The following is a 16,713-nucleotide window of genomic DNA, read 5'->3' as shown; positions in this document are numbered from 1 at the left end:
GAATGCTTTCAAAAGTAGAAGTGCTAATAGTTTATTTTTATCAATTAACAAAATGCAAAGTGAATGAACAGAAGAGAATTCTAAATCAAATCGATATTTTCCTGAAGAACTAACCACAGATCGCCTGTGGATATAGGCTTGCTCAAATTATTTATTATTTATTTATTACCAGTTATTTATATAGCGCACACATATTCCACAGCGCTTTACAGAGAATATTTGGCCATTCACATCAGTCCCTGCCCCAATGGAACTTACACTCTATGGGGGTCATTCCGAGTTGATCGCTCGCTAGCAGTTTTTAGCAGCTGTGCAAACACTAAGCCGCCGCCCTCTGGGAGTGTATCTTAGCTTAGCAGAAGTGCAAACGATTGCATTGCAGAGCAGCTACAAAAAAAATTGGGCAGTTTCTTAGTAGCTTCAGACCTACTCAGCGCTTGCGATCACTTCAGACCATTCAATTCCGGATTTGACATCACAAACACACCCTGCATTCGGCCAGCTACGCCTGCGTTTTTCCTGGCACGCCTGCATTTTTTCGAACACTCCCTGAAAACAGTCAGTTGCAACCCAGAAATGCCCACTTCATGTCAATCACTCTGCGCCCAGCAGTGCGACTGAAAAGCTTCGCTAGACCTTGTGTGAAACTACATCGTCCGTTGTGAAAGTACGTCGCGTGTGCGCATTGCGCCGCATATGCATGCGCAGAAGTGCAGTTTTTTGGCATCATCGCTGCGCAGCAAACATTTTCATCTAGCGATCAACTCGGAATGACTCCCTATATTCCCTTTCACATGTACACTCACTCACATTCACGCTTGGGTTAATTTTGGTGGGAGCCAATTAATCTACCAGTATATTTTTGGATTGTGGGAGGAAACTGGAGTACCCAGAGGAAACCCACGCAAGTACGGGGAGAATATACAGTGCATACGGAAAGTATTCACAGCGCTTCACTTTTTCCACATTTTGTGATGTTACAGCCTTATTAGAAAATAGAATAAATAAATTGTTGCTAATTTATTAAAAATAAAAACTAAGAAATCACATGTACATAAGTATTTACATCCTTTGCTCAATACTTTGCTGATGCACCTTTGGCAGCAAGTACAGCCTCAACTCTTTTTGAATATGATGCCACCAGCTTGGCACACCTATCTTTGGGCAGTTTCGCCCATTCCTCTTTGCAGCACCTCTCAAGCTCCATCAGGTTGGATGGGAAGCGTCAGTGCACAGCCATTTTCAGATCTCTCCAGAGATGTTCAATTGGATTCAAGTCTGGGCTCTGGCTGGGCCACTCAACAACATTCACAGAGTTGTCCTGAAGCACCTCCTTTGATATATTGGCTGTGTGCTTAGAGTCGTTGCCATGCTGAAAGATCAACCGTCACCCCAGTCTGAGGTCAAGAGCGCTCTGGAGCAGGTTTTCATCAGGTTTGTCTCTGTACATTGCTGCATTCATCTTTCTCTCTATCCTGACTAGTCTCCCAGTTCCTGCCACTGAATAACATCTCCACAGCATGATGCTGCCACCACCATGCTTCACTGTAGGGATGGTATTGGCCTCGTGATGAGCGGTGCCTGGTTTCCTCCAAACATGATGCCTGGCATTCACGCCAAATAATTCAATCTTTGTCTTATCAGACCAGAGAATTTTGTTTATCACGGTCTGCGAGTCCTTTAGGTGCATTTTGGAAAACTCCAGGTGGGCTGCCATGTGCTTTTTACTAAGGAGTGGTTTCCGTCTACCATACAGTATACGGGGGAGGGGTCCTGGGGTGCACACCGGTAATTACAGGTGCCACCCTATGGAGACTTTTTAGTACTGCATACAAAGACAAGGTTGCAGGTGCACAATTCAAACACTACCAATTTATTTATAATAATCTTTGCAATAAAATTTAGCATTTTGAGCGAGGTTCTTCACATAGTTATGGCCATAAATAATGGCTTGCCTACTGTGTCCAGGGGACCTCATTAGTCGGGCAAGTCCCTAACATATTTTGGGGTAAAAATCTAGGGTGCGGGACACCCCAAAACCAAGCAGCTGAGTTACCCCAAGGCAACACGAGATTGAAAAAATATATAGTGAAAAAGTGAAGATAGGTTAGCGAGAGAGGCTGCTGAAAACAGCAGGGGTAAATTAGTGAGAGGTAACGAGGTGAGAAATAAAGTAGTGAGAGATTAGGTAGTGAGAAGTGAAGGTGGGAAATGAGTTACACTGAAACAAAACACAATAGGTATGAAAGGAAATATGAAATATATATATATATATATACACATATATATATATAGATACACATGACTTACAGAATTATGTAGATTGCACTCTCAGCTGGTCTACATGGACCGGAGCCCGCAGTGGATTGGCAAGGCTCCAGCTACACTGTGTGACAATGACCAGTGGGTCAGGGTCAGGCTTATGAGATTCAGCCATCTGCAGCATGCAGAATCAGCAGGCTGGAACTGTCCTGTCCCCTATTGCAGGTGAAGTGCGGTCAGGGGAGGCACTGCCTCTCCTGTCATATTCCAGTATACTCCAGAGTTCTGGCTATAGAAATTATATGAAAAATACAAAGAAGATATTATAAATATCTTCTTTGTATTATTTAATCATTCTTATAGCAAAAACACTGGAGTATACTGGAGTATGACAGGAGAGACAGTGACTCCCCTGCCTACCTTGTCTGCACATCTCTATTAAAAACGCATGAAATTTCCAGCACACTAAATTTCCAGCACACTACAGTATACTGCTGCACCATGAAGCCCCGGGTTCATATATTGTACTGTATGTGTGTGGAAATCTGGTTCAGATACTAGCCAGTGCCTCGTCAGCCATTTACTTCACCACACATCACTGGATAGCAGGGATACTGGGACAGAGCCAATTAGCTATGCAGCAGCAGTGGTGGCGGCACAGAGCTCCATTGGAAAAGCAGCTGTCACACTTATAAATACCTGTGAATCACACAGGTGCTGCTGTACATGCAGGTGCCCCTTCAGAGCTTGGAGCCCAGAGGCAGGTGTCTCCATTGCCTCTGGGAGTTCCGCCCTGCAGGGGGACCCACACCCCAGAAATCCACACCCCCATCAGACAATCTGATATACATTTGTGCAGGACTCACCTCGTTCTTCATGCAGGCTAAGAAATGTCAGGAACCTAATTAAAACCAATATATAGGACAGGTGGGTGTGAGTGCTACCACCAGGCAGAAAGGGTCTCTGGCCTTTTATTGTGTATGTAAATACACAGCATTAGGTATACAGGGGAGGGGTCCTGGGGTGCACACCGGTAATGAGAGGTGCGACCCAGCTGAGAAATTTCAGTATTGTATACAAAGACAAGATTGCAGGTGCACAATTCAAGCTGCTTGGTTTTGGGGTTTCCCATGCTCTAGATTTGTACCCCTCAATATGTTAGGATCTTGCCCGACTAATGATGTCACCTGGACGTGGTGGGCAAGCCATTATTTACGGCCATAACTATGTGAAGAACCTCACAGAAAATTCTAAATTTTATTGCAATTATTATTATTATTATTATTATTATTATTATTAATAAATTGGTAGTGTTTGAATTGTGCACCTTCAAACTTGTCTTTGTATGCACTCTACCATACAGGCCTGATTGGTGGATTGCTGCAGCGATGGTTGTCCTTCTGGAAGGTTCTCCTCTCTCCACAGAGGAATGCTGAAGCTCTGATAGAGTGACCATCGGGTTGTTGGTCATCTCCCTGACTAGGATGCTTCTCCCCCGATCGATCAGATTAGTCGTCCTGCCAGCTCTAGGTAGAGTCCTGGTGGTTACAAACTTCTTCTATTTATGGATGATGTGCTCATTGGGACCTTCAAAGCAGCAGATATTTTTCTGTACCCTTCCCCAGATTTGTGCCTCAAGACAATCCTGTCTCGGAGGTTTACAGACATTTCCTTTGAGTTTATGCTTGGTTTGTGCTCAGACATGCACTGTCAAGTGTGGGACCTTATATAGACAGGTGTTTGCCTTTCCAAATCATGTCCAATCAACTGAATTTACCACAGGTGGACTCCAATTAAGCTGTAGGAACATCTCAAGGGTGATCAGTGGAAACAGGATGCACCTGAGCTCAATTTGGAGCTTCACTGCAAAGGCTGCGAATACTTATGCACATGCGATTTCTTAGTTTTTTATTTTTAATAACTGCAAAAAAAAAAAAAAAAAACTTTTTTCACTTTGTCATTATGGGGTATTGTGTGTAGAATTTTGAGGGGAAAAAAATTATTTATTCCATTTTGGAATAAGGCTGTAACAAAACAAAATGTAGAAAAAGTGAAGCACTGTGAATACTTTCTGGATGCACTGTACATACTCCACAAAGTTAGGGCCATGGAGGGACTCAACACCCATGAAATGCACTGAACATACTCCACAAAGTTAGGGCCATTGAGGGACTCAACACCCATGAAATCAGTTCTGTGAGGCAGTAATGCTAACCATTACACCATCCGTACGGGATGTAGTTGTGTGACGGGCGGTCAGGAGAATGCTGATCACAAGACTGACCCCTAACAATCCCGATAGTTGGCATGCTGGCTAACAGGGACTATTCCCACTCCAGCCCACAGTGTGGTGAGTGCAGCAAGCCGGCAAGGGGCTTTGTTGCGCTCACACACACACGCACACCCCAGCCGGGCATCTGAGCATTGATATGGTAACCGGTGGTCTCCTGACTGCCGGTCACACATACTCAACCCATCTGTACTGCCCTGTCTCTTCATATAATCCCAGATGGACTTGATGATGTTGAGATCAGGGGTGCCATATCATCACATCCAGGACTCCTTGTTCTTTTTTATGCTAAAGATACTGTAGTTCTTAATGACATTGGCTTTATGTTTGGGGTCATTGTCCTGCTGCAAGATACATTTGGAGCCAATCAGATGCCTCCTTGATGGTACTGTATAATGGATAAGTACCTGCCTGTATTTCTCATGGAAGAATTGCAGCTAAAAAGCCATACTTTCCACATTGAAACAAGGCCAAGCGACTTAACTATGTATGAAAACATAAGAAATGGGGTGCAGAAAAATGGCAACAGGTGCACTGGACTGATGAGTCAAAATTTGAAATATTTGGCTGTAACAGACTGCAGTTTGTTTGCTGAAGGATTGGAGAGCAATAAGTGTCTTGTGCAGTGAAGCATGGTGAAGGTTCCTTGCAAGTTTGGGGCTGCATTTCAGCAAATGGAGTTGGGGATTTGGTCAGGAATAATGGTATCCTCAATGCTGAGCAACACAGGCATGTACGTATTTATCATGAAATACCATCAGGGAGGAGTTTGATTGGCTCCAAATTTATTGTGCAGCAGGATTACAACCCCAAACTTACAACCAATGTCATTAAGAACTATCTTCAGAATAAAGAAGAATATGGCAACCACAGAGCCCTGATGTCAACATCTCGAGTCTGTCTGGGATAACATGAAGAGACAGAAGGATTTGATCAAGCCCACATCCACAGAAGGTCTGTGGTTAGCTCTCCAAGATGTTTGGAACAACCTTCCTTCTGAGTTTCTTCAAAACCTGTGTGCAAGTGTAATTAGAAGAATTGATGCTGTTTTGAAGCCAAATATTGATTTACTTAGCAGCATACCTGCCTAAAACTTTTACACAGTACTGTATAGACAGACAGACAGACAGACAGACAGACAGACAGACAGACAGACAGATAGATAGATAGATAGATAGATAGATAGATAGATAGATAGATAGATAGATAGATAGATAGAATATCTCATAGTATTAGGAATTAAAACAAATATGAATGTGTAAAAGCAAAAAGCAAATAGTAGAAAGTGATCCACTAGGAAAACAAACTGCATCTACATCATTCTCTATAATAGCACAGTGTGATTTCCATTCAAGTAGTTTAAAAGCAACATACAATATAATTATATTAATGTACTCCCTTAATGCATGGTCTGGGTTCCAATTTAATAATTATCATGAGTGTACATAAATATATGCATTTTCACCAATTTATGTATCACCTGCAGATTTATATTATCCTTTAAATAAAATGTAACTATTGTATGTTTGTTAAGTTCTGTATGCCCTTTCTTGTCATTATTACACTACCAATATAGTAGTATTACTGTCCATTTACATACTAGCTTTTGTTTTCCATTATGATTCAGCTGAAAAGATGTTTGTATTACATTTTTATGCTCTTGCGACTTTAATGGGAAAAAACAAAATAAGTTGTTAAACATATGGTAGAATTAAGTAATTAATGTGAAAAAATAAATAAATGTAGCTTTGCAATCAATTTAGTTTTGAGTTTTCCTTTAGTGAATTTTTGCAGAGCAACTTTGCATGTTGCATACAATATGTTGCAATGCTCATGTACAACATTTGCACCCAAATTTTGAGCCTTACACTTATAGCCTCTTGCGCGCATGCAGATGCAAGCGAACCACACCCCTTCGAGACACTGTGTATACTATTTTAAGTTTCAAATAATTTTAGATATGATTTTTGGGAGGCATGTATTTTGGAAATTGATGATGATGATGATGATGATGATGATGATGATGACGACGACGACTGCCTTATCTCTGCTCCAAATCTTAAGAAACGTGAAACTCATAATACAGATGCAAAAAAGACATATATACTGTAGTATGTGCAAGTTGACAGTGTTTATCTAATAGTCAGTTACAGTATTCATCCATATTCAATGATTTGGCTCTGCTGAGATTATTTAGGCAACACTAAAGTAGTAATAATGTTTGGCAACTACCCAGACATAATTCCATGTACAGTATCTGCAGAAAAATAATAAGCAATTTTAATCAAAATCCATATGGTATGGATCAGATGGCAGCAACATGCTAAGTGCACTTACAGGGGCTGACCACAGGTCGGACTAACTGGTATTTTGAGAGGCAGGGTGGTAGTGAGAAGGGGAAGTAGAACATATGCAGAGTACAGTAAGAGCTTGTTTGTGTAATAGTGAACATATGTAGACCTGCAAAAAGATGCATCTAACAATTGTCAAAGCTGTATCAACAGTGAGGTTTAGTGCAAATGTACACTTTTAATTATCTGGTCACAACCATTAGTTACAGTAGATGCTTAGGATTAACTGATTGTGTTTTCACTGCTGATGCTGATAGTAGGGTCGGTGCAAGATTTCTCGGCACACTAGGCAAAACTTCTGCCTACAGCCCTTTCCCCCTACCCACCCCTCAGGTGAAAGTCTGTTGCATGGCTGCAGCTCTAATCTCCCCCATCCCATATGTATGCTGCTGCTTTCCCCCACCCCCAGTCTGTTGCATGGCTGCTCTCTTACCCCCACCTACCCTGTCTGTGTGAGTACCTGCTGCTCTCCACCCAACCCCAGTTTGTTAAATGGCTGCTGGTCTAAACTCCTCCCCTCCCTGCTGTCTGTGTGCATGCTAATGCTCAGCCCCCCCCCCCAGTATATGTGCATACCTAGTGCTCATCGTGCCACCCCCCTGACAGCTGCTCACCCCCACCTCCCATATCAAATGCAGATAGTGCATTGTGCAGCCACCTTACCTGTGGGCTATGGTGAAGAGTTGGGACTGAGTAGGCTGGGAAGAAGTCTGAAATGAAGAGCAGCGCCACACATCAACCCCGGCCAGGACTCAAGGAGCTGTCAAAGTTACTGCCTGTGCCGGGCAGAGGCAGAGCTGATGGCTGTAATGCACGATCATTTGGTGGCCGTGACTACTATAAGATACAGGTGCTGGGGGGGTTGTGATGGCTGTTACCAGTGCAACATCAAGGTGTTTGGGAGAAATAGGACCACACCACCTTTTCCAGGCAGCCTCAGCAGGCCACCCCCTCAGATCCCGGCGCCCCTAGACAGCTGCTTAAAGCTGCCACGTGGAAGCGCCAGCCCTGGCTGATAGTTTCTTTGTTCTTGTATATTTTATATGGGATATGTTTAATTTGCCATCTGTTGAGATCCCGGCTGTCAGGATACAGACAAAGGAATCCCAACAGCTGGCAATGCCAGCAGCTGGAATGCCGGCGCAACAGGATTATTCCCACTTGTGGGTGTTCATGACACCTATAGAGTGGGAATAGAACCTGTGGTAAGCGCAGCGAGCCACCGAGCCCTCAGTATGGCAAGGGGACTCATTGCACTTGGCTCGCTGTCGGCATACTGGCAGCCAGGATGCTGCTGTCTGTATATTGACGCCCAGCATCCCGCTCGTCGGTAAATCATACCGAACCCTATTATATTATAACAAGATTATACCATAGATGACAGCAAAAATTATACCTGTTTTGTTTGAGGGGCATATTATAAAGTTATGTCAACCTAATATTGAATGCATGTTTCACTATCAAAACAAATGCTTCAAAATGTGGGTGTAAGTGTATTGGATGTACACCCGATATATATACTACTAGTGTGGACCTGCACAAATGTTGCCATTTTTTTAACTTTGGATTTGCACACAATTGTACATTTTTAGTGAACATATTTTTGTCTGCAAATTTGGAGGCGAATGCTTTCAAACTTAGTTTCAGGTCAATATATGTATTCTCTCCAACACCCTGTGGACAGTTCTGTCCAATTTCTACATAAGTATTGCAAACAGTAAAAATGTACTTTCATTTAAATTATTGGCGAAACTGTTTGCTTCACATACCAGATGTTGTATCACATAACTAAACAAGAAATAACTCAGCATAGCTATAAATGCATATATCTATGTATATCTACAGTTTGTTTCCTCAATCTAACATTGGTTACTGAATATGTTTTCTCCACAATATATCTTTAGATGATGCATATTTACTACAGGGGCTAAATATTGAAGAGCTTTATCCTGAAACTGCTAGTTTCATTACATATGATGGGTCAATGACTATCCCACCCTGCTATGAGACAGCAAGTTGGATTATAATGAACAAACCCATCTACATTACTAGGATGCAGGTAAGTCAGATGCGTAGGATGCAAATTGTTGTTGTTACTAATGCTTACTTTTGTCACAGACTAAGTATAATAGTGATAGAACGGGTAACTGAAAAATTATTTAAAAAAAATGAAAACATGAGAAGTAGTTAGATCAGAATTAATAGATAGTACACAGTAGGTTTGCAATGAGAGAATCATAGATCCCTTAAATACTGTACTATACCACAAAAGATACAATGGAATGGTCAATAAAGCATTGTTTGTTTCACTCTTCTATAATAGGATAATATATGTACGCCTCCATTGCTAGGATATGTGATTAATTTTCTCTTGTCATCAGTCCATGTAAAAAGAAGGGACACACTGGTAAATTTCTGTAAATACTGTTTTGATGTTTAGAACACCCAGCAATTTCACTCACCTGTAACAGGTGGTGATCGTCAACAGTTTCATTCAGCACCCAGTGGAAATAGCTTTATGATCTATGCAGATAAGAAAGTTATTGGAGCGCCAAATTGCATTCAAAGATAGATTGTGATACTGATCCCACATTCGCCGCTAAAAAAGGTCTGTGCAAAACCTTTACAGAATCATGAGAATTGGATGCACAAAAATAGCAGCGCTCATGGGATCCGAGGCACAACCAAAGAACAAGAATATTTAGATATAAAGAGAGCCAGATATACCTTTTGGTATTTAATAAGTACACAGTAAAAAATACAATTACAATATATACAGTGAAAGGATTCAGTCATTAAAAATACCTGGGTTAAATATAATTAATAAAGATTAATGACAACACAGGCTATTATGCAGGAGATTGCACTTTTGAGCAAAGAAAGGGTTGATAGCAGACCCTGGTCGCATGGATATCTTTGATTTAAAACTGTGAGTACTTACAAACAGTCCTGCTTGGGCTGTTGAATACAGCTGAATTGTATCAGTTTAAATTATAACAATTTCCCGTTATTAAGAATGTAGCCACCGGAGATATTAGTAACTTTTTAGTGACAATTGATATTGTTTATCAATAATATAGTAACCACAGTCAGTTTGTAGACTTAAAACAGTGACTATGATCTATGCAGCAATACACCTTCCGCTAATATTGATTATATATGAGGTCAATCCAAGTCAAAGTCTTCAAGGTTTTCCCCTAGAAGTGTAGATAGAGAGAGCGTGGTATCAATTCCTCCTTAACAAGTCCCAGGTTTGTTATAGGGATAGAGTCCATCACTCTAAAGGATGTTAAATCTAACCTAAAAGTTGAGACTCCCACAACAAAACACCAAAAGGGGCAAAGCATTTTGGACAAATGTCCATCTTCCAGGTATCACACACCAGGAAGTAGGACATTTATCTGAAACGCGTTGGTACTTTTTATTGGACCGTCAAATGCCAGGTTGGATTTAACGCAGCAGCTAAGGGGAAAGGAGGCCAATGGTGTGAAAACAAGGAAAAGGCACAAATAAATGATATGACAGATAAGCTAAACAAGCAAAAGGGGACCAGAAAACTTGTCATTTAATTCTAGTAGGAGGATCAAGTGACTTTTCTGTGTTAACATAATCAATGTCTTTATAAATAATAAAAGCTCTGTAAGAAAAAGCTATTTGGCAGTATGTACGGTGTAATGGTTAGCATTACTGCCTCACACCACTGAGGTCAGGTATTCTCCCTGTACCTGCATGGGTGTCTTCTGGGTATCCAGAAATATACTAGTAGGTTAATTGGCTCCAAACAAAATTAACCCTTACATGAATTTGTCAGCATGTAAATGTGGTAGGGAATATAGATAGTAAGCTCAACTGAGGCAGGGACTGAAGTGAATGGCCAAAATATTCTCTGTAAAGCACTGTGGAAAATGTGTGCGCTATATAAATAACTAGTAATCATAATAAATAATTTGATAATTAATCTCCAGCCATGGTCACTACAACGTCCATCTATCCATCTATCACTACTGTATCTATATATATATATATATATATATATATAAATTGTTTTACAGTAGAAAAACACACACATATATATATATATATATATATATATATACATACACACACACTAGCTGAATACCCATGCTTCGCTACAGAATTTCAAGTATTTCCGTGCTTGTAACTTTAATTTTGAAATACTTTTTGGTAAACTAATTAAATGTACAACAGGACATGTTCCACCTGCCGCTGCCAGTCTTTGTCAGGCCGCACCTCTGAGCGGGCCTTCCCCGGATTGATACTGTCAAAGGGCTGGTGCTGCGGAGAATAATATTCCTCCTTCTCTGCTCCGTCCTGTCTCTGATGTTGCCCTGCTCAGTGCTGTGCATGCTGGTATGACAGGCCAAGCACTGTCCGCTGTATGTTAAATATGTTAAATATGTAAGGTTTGCAGGGATAGGCTGACTTAATAATGACAAAGAGGTGTATCTTGACAGACGGAAGTGTTAAGTTCGTTTAACTTACAGGGAAAAAAGCAATACCTTAATACACAAATGTTTAGGCCGCTGCGACCGCTAAGTGTGTGTGTGTTATACCTCTATGAAATGTGTACACATTGCGTAAGCATGTCGTCACGCTGTAAGCACAAAGTAGCTACACATGCGGCGGAATACACTTTAAAAACCCCAAACATGAAAGGAATGCGACACCAATTGCATATGTTATGTTGTGGTCCAACGCAGCAACAAATATTTACTTAAAAGGGGTTCACAGATAAATACAACAATATAAGAGAAAAGCTACAACCAATGGATACATATGTTTGTTCGCCTGCGCCACCCCGGATCCAGTCCTCAGTCAATCTGGAAAGATGACCTTCAGAGAATAGACTGAGGCTGGCCAGGAGGCTTGGTTTTTATACAGTAGTCCAAAGTATGAAACAAAGGAAACTGTAATCTCTTCTTTCATAGGTCAAAGGGCTGGTCATTTACAGTACATGAGGGGTCATAGGTCGGTTTGAATAGGTGGGCGATGCCTGGTCCAGGTGCACTTGCAGGTGTCCTCCACTGGGTTCCTGCCAAATATCAGGAGTACAGTAAAAACAGTGTGATATTAATAATATATTCCTGCGCATAGATATCCGCAGGAGCGTGCTACTTTCTGCAAACTGCCATCGGAATATTGCCCTTGAAATACTGTACAACTGGATACCAAACACCACCTCCTAACCTAATTCTGTCCCCTCAAATCCTGTAAAGTTGAATCCCTCTGTTATACCTCTGAAGCAAATGTAACTTGCTAGTGTGGTGAGTGTTGGCTATGTGTAAATTATGCACTATGTGGATTAAATATCAGATATGTCTTTGTGGCTTTTCCATGCGAATGCGTATGCTACCGTATTTACTCATACCACGCGTTAATACGCAGGACTTCGTGAGCCAATATACGCAACATGCGGTCATGTGCACGCATGGCAGAACAAGCACACGCACGGAGGCCACTCTGTGTGGTGTTTGCAAGTGATGCATGTGGGTATAATATTTTCGACTTTGACAGAAGGATGCTAAGAAAGTGATCAGACGTGCAAAGGCAGAAGCTGACGAGAAAATGGCCCAGTCAGTAGATAAAGGGGGCAAATTTTTTTTTAAGTAATTAAATGAAAGGAGAAAATCAAATGGAGGAATAATAAGACTAAGACAGAGAGGGAGCATTTGGTGTAGGGAGACAAGGCAATAGCAAATCACCTAAATCATTATTTTTGCTCAGTATTTACTACAGAAGGGGAAGGGACCACAGTTAAGCTGCAAGGATATTCATAAAAATAAGGTAGATGAAACTACATTTACAGAGGAGAAGGTCCTAACAGAACTTTCAAAACTAAAAGTTGATAAATCAATGGGTCCAGATGGAATACTCCCAAGGATGCTAAAATAGCTAAAAGATGTGCTGGTGGCACCATTTACAGAATTATTTAACCAGTCACTAAATACAGGTGCCATTCCAGAGGACTGAAAAAGAGTGAATGTAGTTGTACTGTATAAAAGTGAAAGCAAGGAAGAAGCAAGTAAATACAGACCAGTAAGCCTTACATCAGTAGTAGGGAAAGTAATGGAAAAACTATTAAAAGAAAGAGTTGTGGAATATCTTAAATCAAACAACTTACAGGATCCAAAACAGCATGGATTTACTGGTGGGAGATCATGCCAAACAAATCTTATTGACTTTTTTGACTCTGTGATGAAAATAATAGATCAAGGGGGAGCTGTAGATGTAGCATATCTAGACTTTAGTAAGGCATTTGTCACTGTCGCACATCGCAGGCTGCTAAATAAACTTGAAAGCATGGGAGTGGATTATAAAACAGTTAAATGGATAAGAACCTGGTTGCAGGATAGGAAACAGACAGTTGTAGTAAATGGAGTGCAATCTTTGGTAGGAAATGTTACCAGTGGAGTACCCCAGGGATCTGTACTTGAACCAGTTCTCTTTAATATCTTTGTTGGTGACATTGCAAATGGTATTAAAGGGAAAGTATGCCTTTTTGCAGTTGATACAAAGATTTGCAACAGGGTAGACACACCGGGAGGGGTAAAACAAATGATTGATGACCTAGGCTTGAGAAATGGTCAAGAACATGGCAACTACAGTTTAATGCAAAAAAATGCAAAATCATGCACTTGGGTCTCAAAAACCCAAAGGCTAAATATAGTATCAAGGATACTGTAATGGAAACTACTGAGGAAGAAAGGGATATGGAATGTCACTATTTCAAGTGACTTAAAGGCAGGAAAGCAATGCAACGAAGCAATGAGAAGGGCAAGTCAGATGCTTGGTTGTATAGCGAGAGTAATCAGTAGCAGGAAAAAAGTAGTAATAATGCCACTGTATAGGTCATTGGTACGGCCTCATCTTGAATACTGTGTCCAGTTCTGGAGACCATATCTCCAGAAGGATATAAATACATTAGAGAGTGTACAAAGAAGGGCAACTAAAATGGTGCATGGCCTACATCACAAAACTTACCCGGAAAGGCTAAAAGATCTTAACATGTATAGTTTGGAGGAGAGAAGGGAAAGGGGGGACATGATAGAAACTTTCAAATATATCAAGGGTTTTAACAAAGTTCAGGAGGGAAACATTCTTCAAAGGAAGAGGAGTATTAGAACTCAAGGAAATACACTGAGACTGGAGGGGGGGGGGTTCAGGGGAAATTTAATGAAAAATTACTTCACAGAAAGGGTAGTGGACAAGTGGAATAGCCTCCTATCAGAGGTGGTAGAGGCTAAGACTGTAGAGCAATTTAAACATGCTTGGGATAGGCATATGAATATCCTTACAAAGAATTAAGGTTCAAAAAGGGTTGAGATTACCTAAAGGATAAAAAAGGGCCAGACTAGATGGGCCAAGTGGTTCTTATCTGCCGTCAAATTCTATGTCTCTATGACTTTATTCCAAAGGGCCCTAGGTTTCCTTGCTTAGCTTCTCGCTCTCCTTAGGACTCCTACTTTGAGGTAAAAAGGTAAAGATTTTCGCACAACACTTAACGTCACTGAGAGAGCTGTCAGTACCCTTTACACAGAAGATAAGCAGTTGCTGACTATCAAGATTTCCTTTAATGCATTTAAGAGTCAAAATGCTTTCTGCTTTTGGCTTTGGGACCATACAGATGAGTTTAAGTCCCTAGAATCCTATGAATAGGAAATTGTATTACTAAATAATAGAATCTAGATGAGAAAGCTTCATATATGCGCCTAATAAATAGAATCCTATAAATAAGGATTTGTACTATTAAACAGTTGAATTTAAATGAGAAAGCTTCATACTTGCTTCATACTTGCCATAGACGAAACGCGTTGAGTGAAAAATATATCATATATATATATATTTCTTATTGATATATATTTATGTTGTATTGACATTATATGATTAAGAAGTGAATGGGTATACAAATAAAACCCGTGACTAACTCGCTTTATATGTCTTAGAAAATGTTTATGTAATATGAACTTTTACTTGTATTTTAAAATAAAGAAAATATTTTTTATTATTTGAGTGTGACAGTATATAAGGTGATTCAAGCATCCTCATTCCATATCCACAATAGTAATAACTATTACACTTGAGCACTCCTCAAAAAGTATTTATATATATATATACACTATATATATATATATATATATATATATATAGTATACATATATCTATCTATCTATACATATCACTGTATATACACATTTATGTTAAAAATAGCATATAGACCCTATGGTAAAATTAACAATATGGGCACATTTATTATTTATTGGGTTTTAGGCACTATATATATATATATATATATATATAGTAACACTGTAAGGGTGCAAGGTGCCGTTTCCTGGGGTATATGGCAGCACGCAGCAGCTGAGGAACAACACAAGTCCAGGTTCTGGTACAACTGGCCCCAGCCAGTTTTATTATACAGAAAATAAAACAAACACCAAAAGAAAATACCTTGCCGGTCCGGCACTAACTAAACACAAGATGTTCCTAATTATCACTAAACAAAAAACCCACAGAGTTCTCCAGTAAGCACTGTATAGCTTACTTGTATCAGGAGCGTGTTTCTCTCACAGAGATCCTGCAGTCTTCCCAGGCAGTCTGCCCACCCTAATCAGGCCAGTAGCTCTATAACACTCTTACACAGCTGAAAGCCTGATTAGCCTTCTGTGAGGCCAAAGACCCGAACTGGGCCCAATGTCTGGAACTTGCCCCATCTCTCTTACAGGGCCCTTACCCAGCTTTTCCAACAAACTGAAAAGGTTCTAACAAAACAAAACATATTCCTAGAAGTTTTCATTTTTCTAATACATGTAAGACAAGAACCTGGGACAAACATACCTGCCCTCAAACACTATCCCAGTGTTCTTGTCACATATCCCCCTCCCCTGTTTTGACCTAGGGGCCGGAACACTTGTAGCCCCCAAACAGAAGATGCGGGACAATGCATCTGCGTTGGCCAATTGTGTACCCGGTCTATGTTCGACAGTAAACTTAAAATCCTGCAACGCTAGAAACCATCTAGTTACACGAACATTCTTGCCTCTATTTACATACATCCATTTTAAAGGGGCATGATCCATCACTAGTCTGAATTGTCTACCCAAGAGGTAATATCTCAAGGTATCTAGTGCCCACTTAATGGCCAAAGCCTCCTTTTCCACAATGGCATACCTTTTTTCATGCTCATTGAGTTTCCTACTCAAATAAATGATAGGGTGTTCATCCCCATCTCTGGTTTGGGACAGCACAGCACCTATCCCTACCTCTGAGGCATCTGTCTGTACCACAAATTCTTTTGAAAAATCTGGTGTTATCAATACCGGTTGTGAACACAAAGCCACTTTTAACGCTTGGAATGATTTTTCTGCATCATGGTTCCATTTCACCATATTTGACTGCTTCCCTTTGGTAAGGTCTGACAACGGCACCGCTGTGGTCGCAAAATTGGGAATAAACCGTCTATAGTACCCAGTTATTCCCAAAAAAGCCCTTACCTGTTTTTTATTCACTGGACGAGGCCAGTTTTGAATAGCATCAATTTTATTCAATTGGGGCCTAATTAGACCTCTGCCTATGGTGAAGCCCAAGTATTTGACCTCCTCCATTGCAAGGCAGCACTTCTTTGGGTTAGCAGTTAACCCTGCCTCTCTGATTGAGTCCAGTACTGCTTGTACTTTAACCAAATGGGACCCCCAGTCTGTACTGTGAATTACCACATCATCCAAATAGGCAGCTGCATATTTTCTATGGGGCCTCAAAATTTTATCCATCGCCCGTTGAAAGGTTGCTGGAGCC

The 16,713-nt window shown here is 40.6% G+C and overlaps 1 protein-coding gene across 1 annotated transcript in view; it reads left to right on the top strand.

The window, feature by feature from the left end:
- CA10 (carbonic anhydrase 10) overlaps positions 1–16,713 on the top strand; it is a 579,440-nt gene that overhangs the window by 505,426 nt on the left and 57,301 nt on the right. The window contains exon 8 of the mRNA XM_063961261.1: positions 8,808–8,962. Coding sequence (XP_063817331.1) covers positions 8,808–8,962 — 155 coding nt within the window. The remainder of the gene's footprint in view (positions 1–8,807; positions 8,963–16,713) is intronic.

The sequence above is a fragment of the Pseudophryne corroboree genome, chromosome 3 (assembly GCF_028390025.1).
Source record: "Pseudophryne corroboree isolate aPseCor3 chromosome 3, aPseCor3.hap2, whole genome shotgun sequence".
Classification (NCBI taxonomy): domain Eukaryota; kingdom Metazoa; phylum Chordata; class Amphibia; order Anura; family Myobatrachidae; genus Pseudophryne; species Pseudophryne corroboree.
This window is presented reverse-complemented; position numbering and strand designations above follow the sequence as displayed.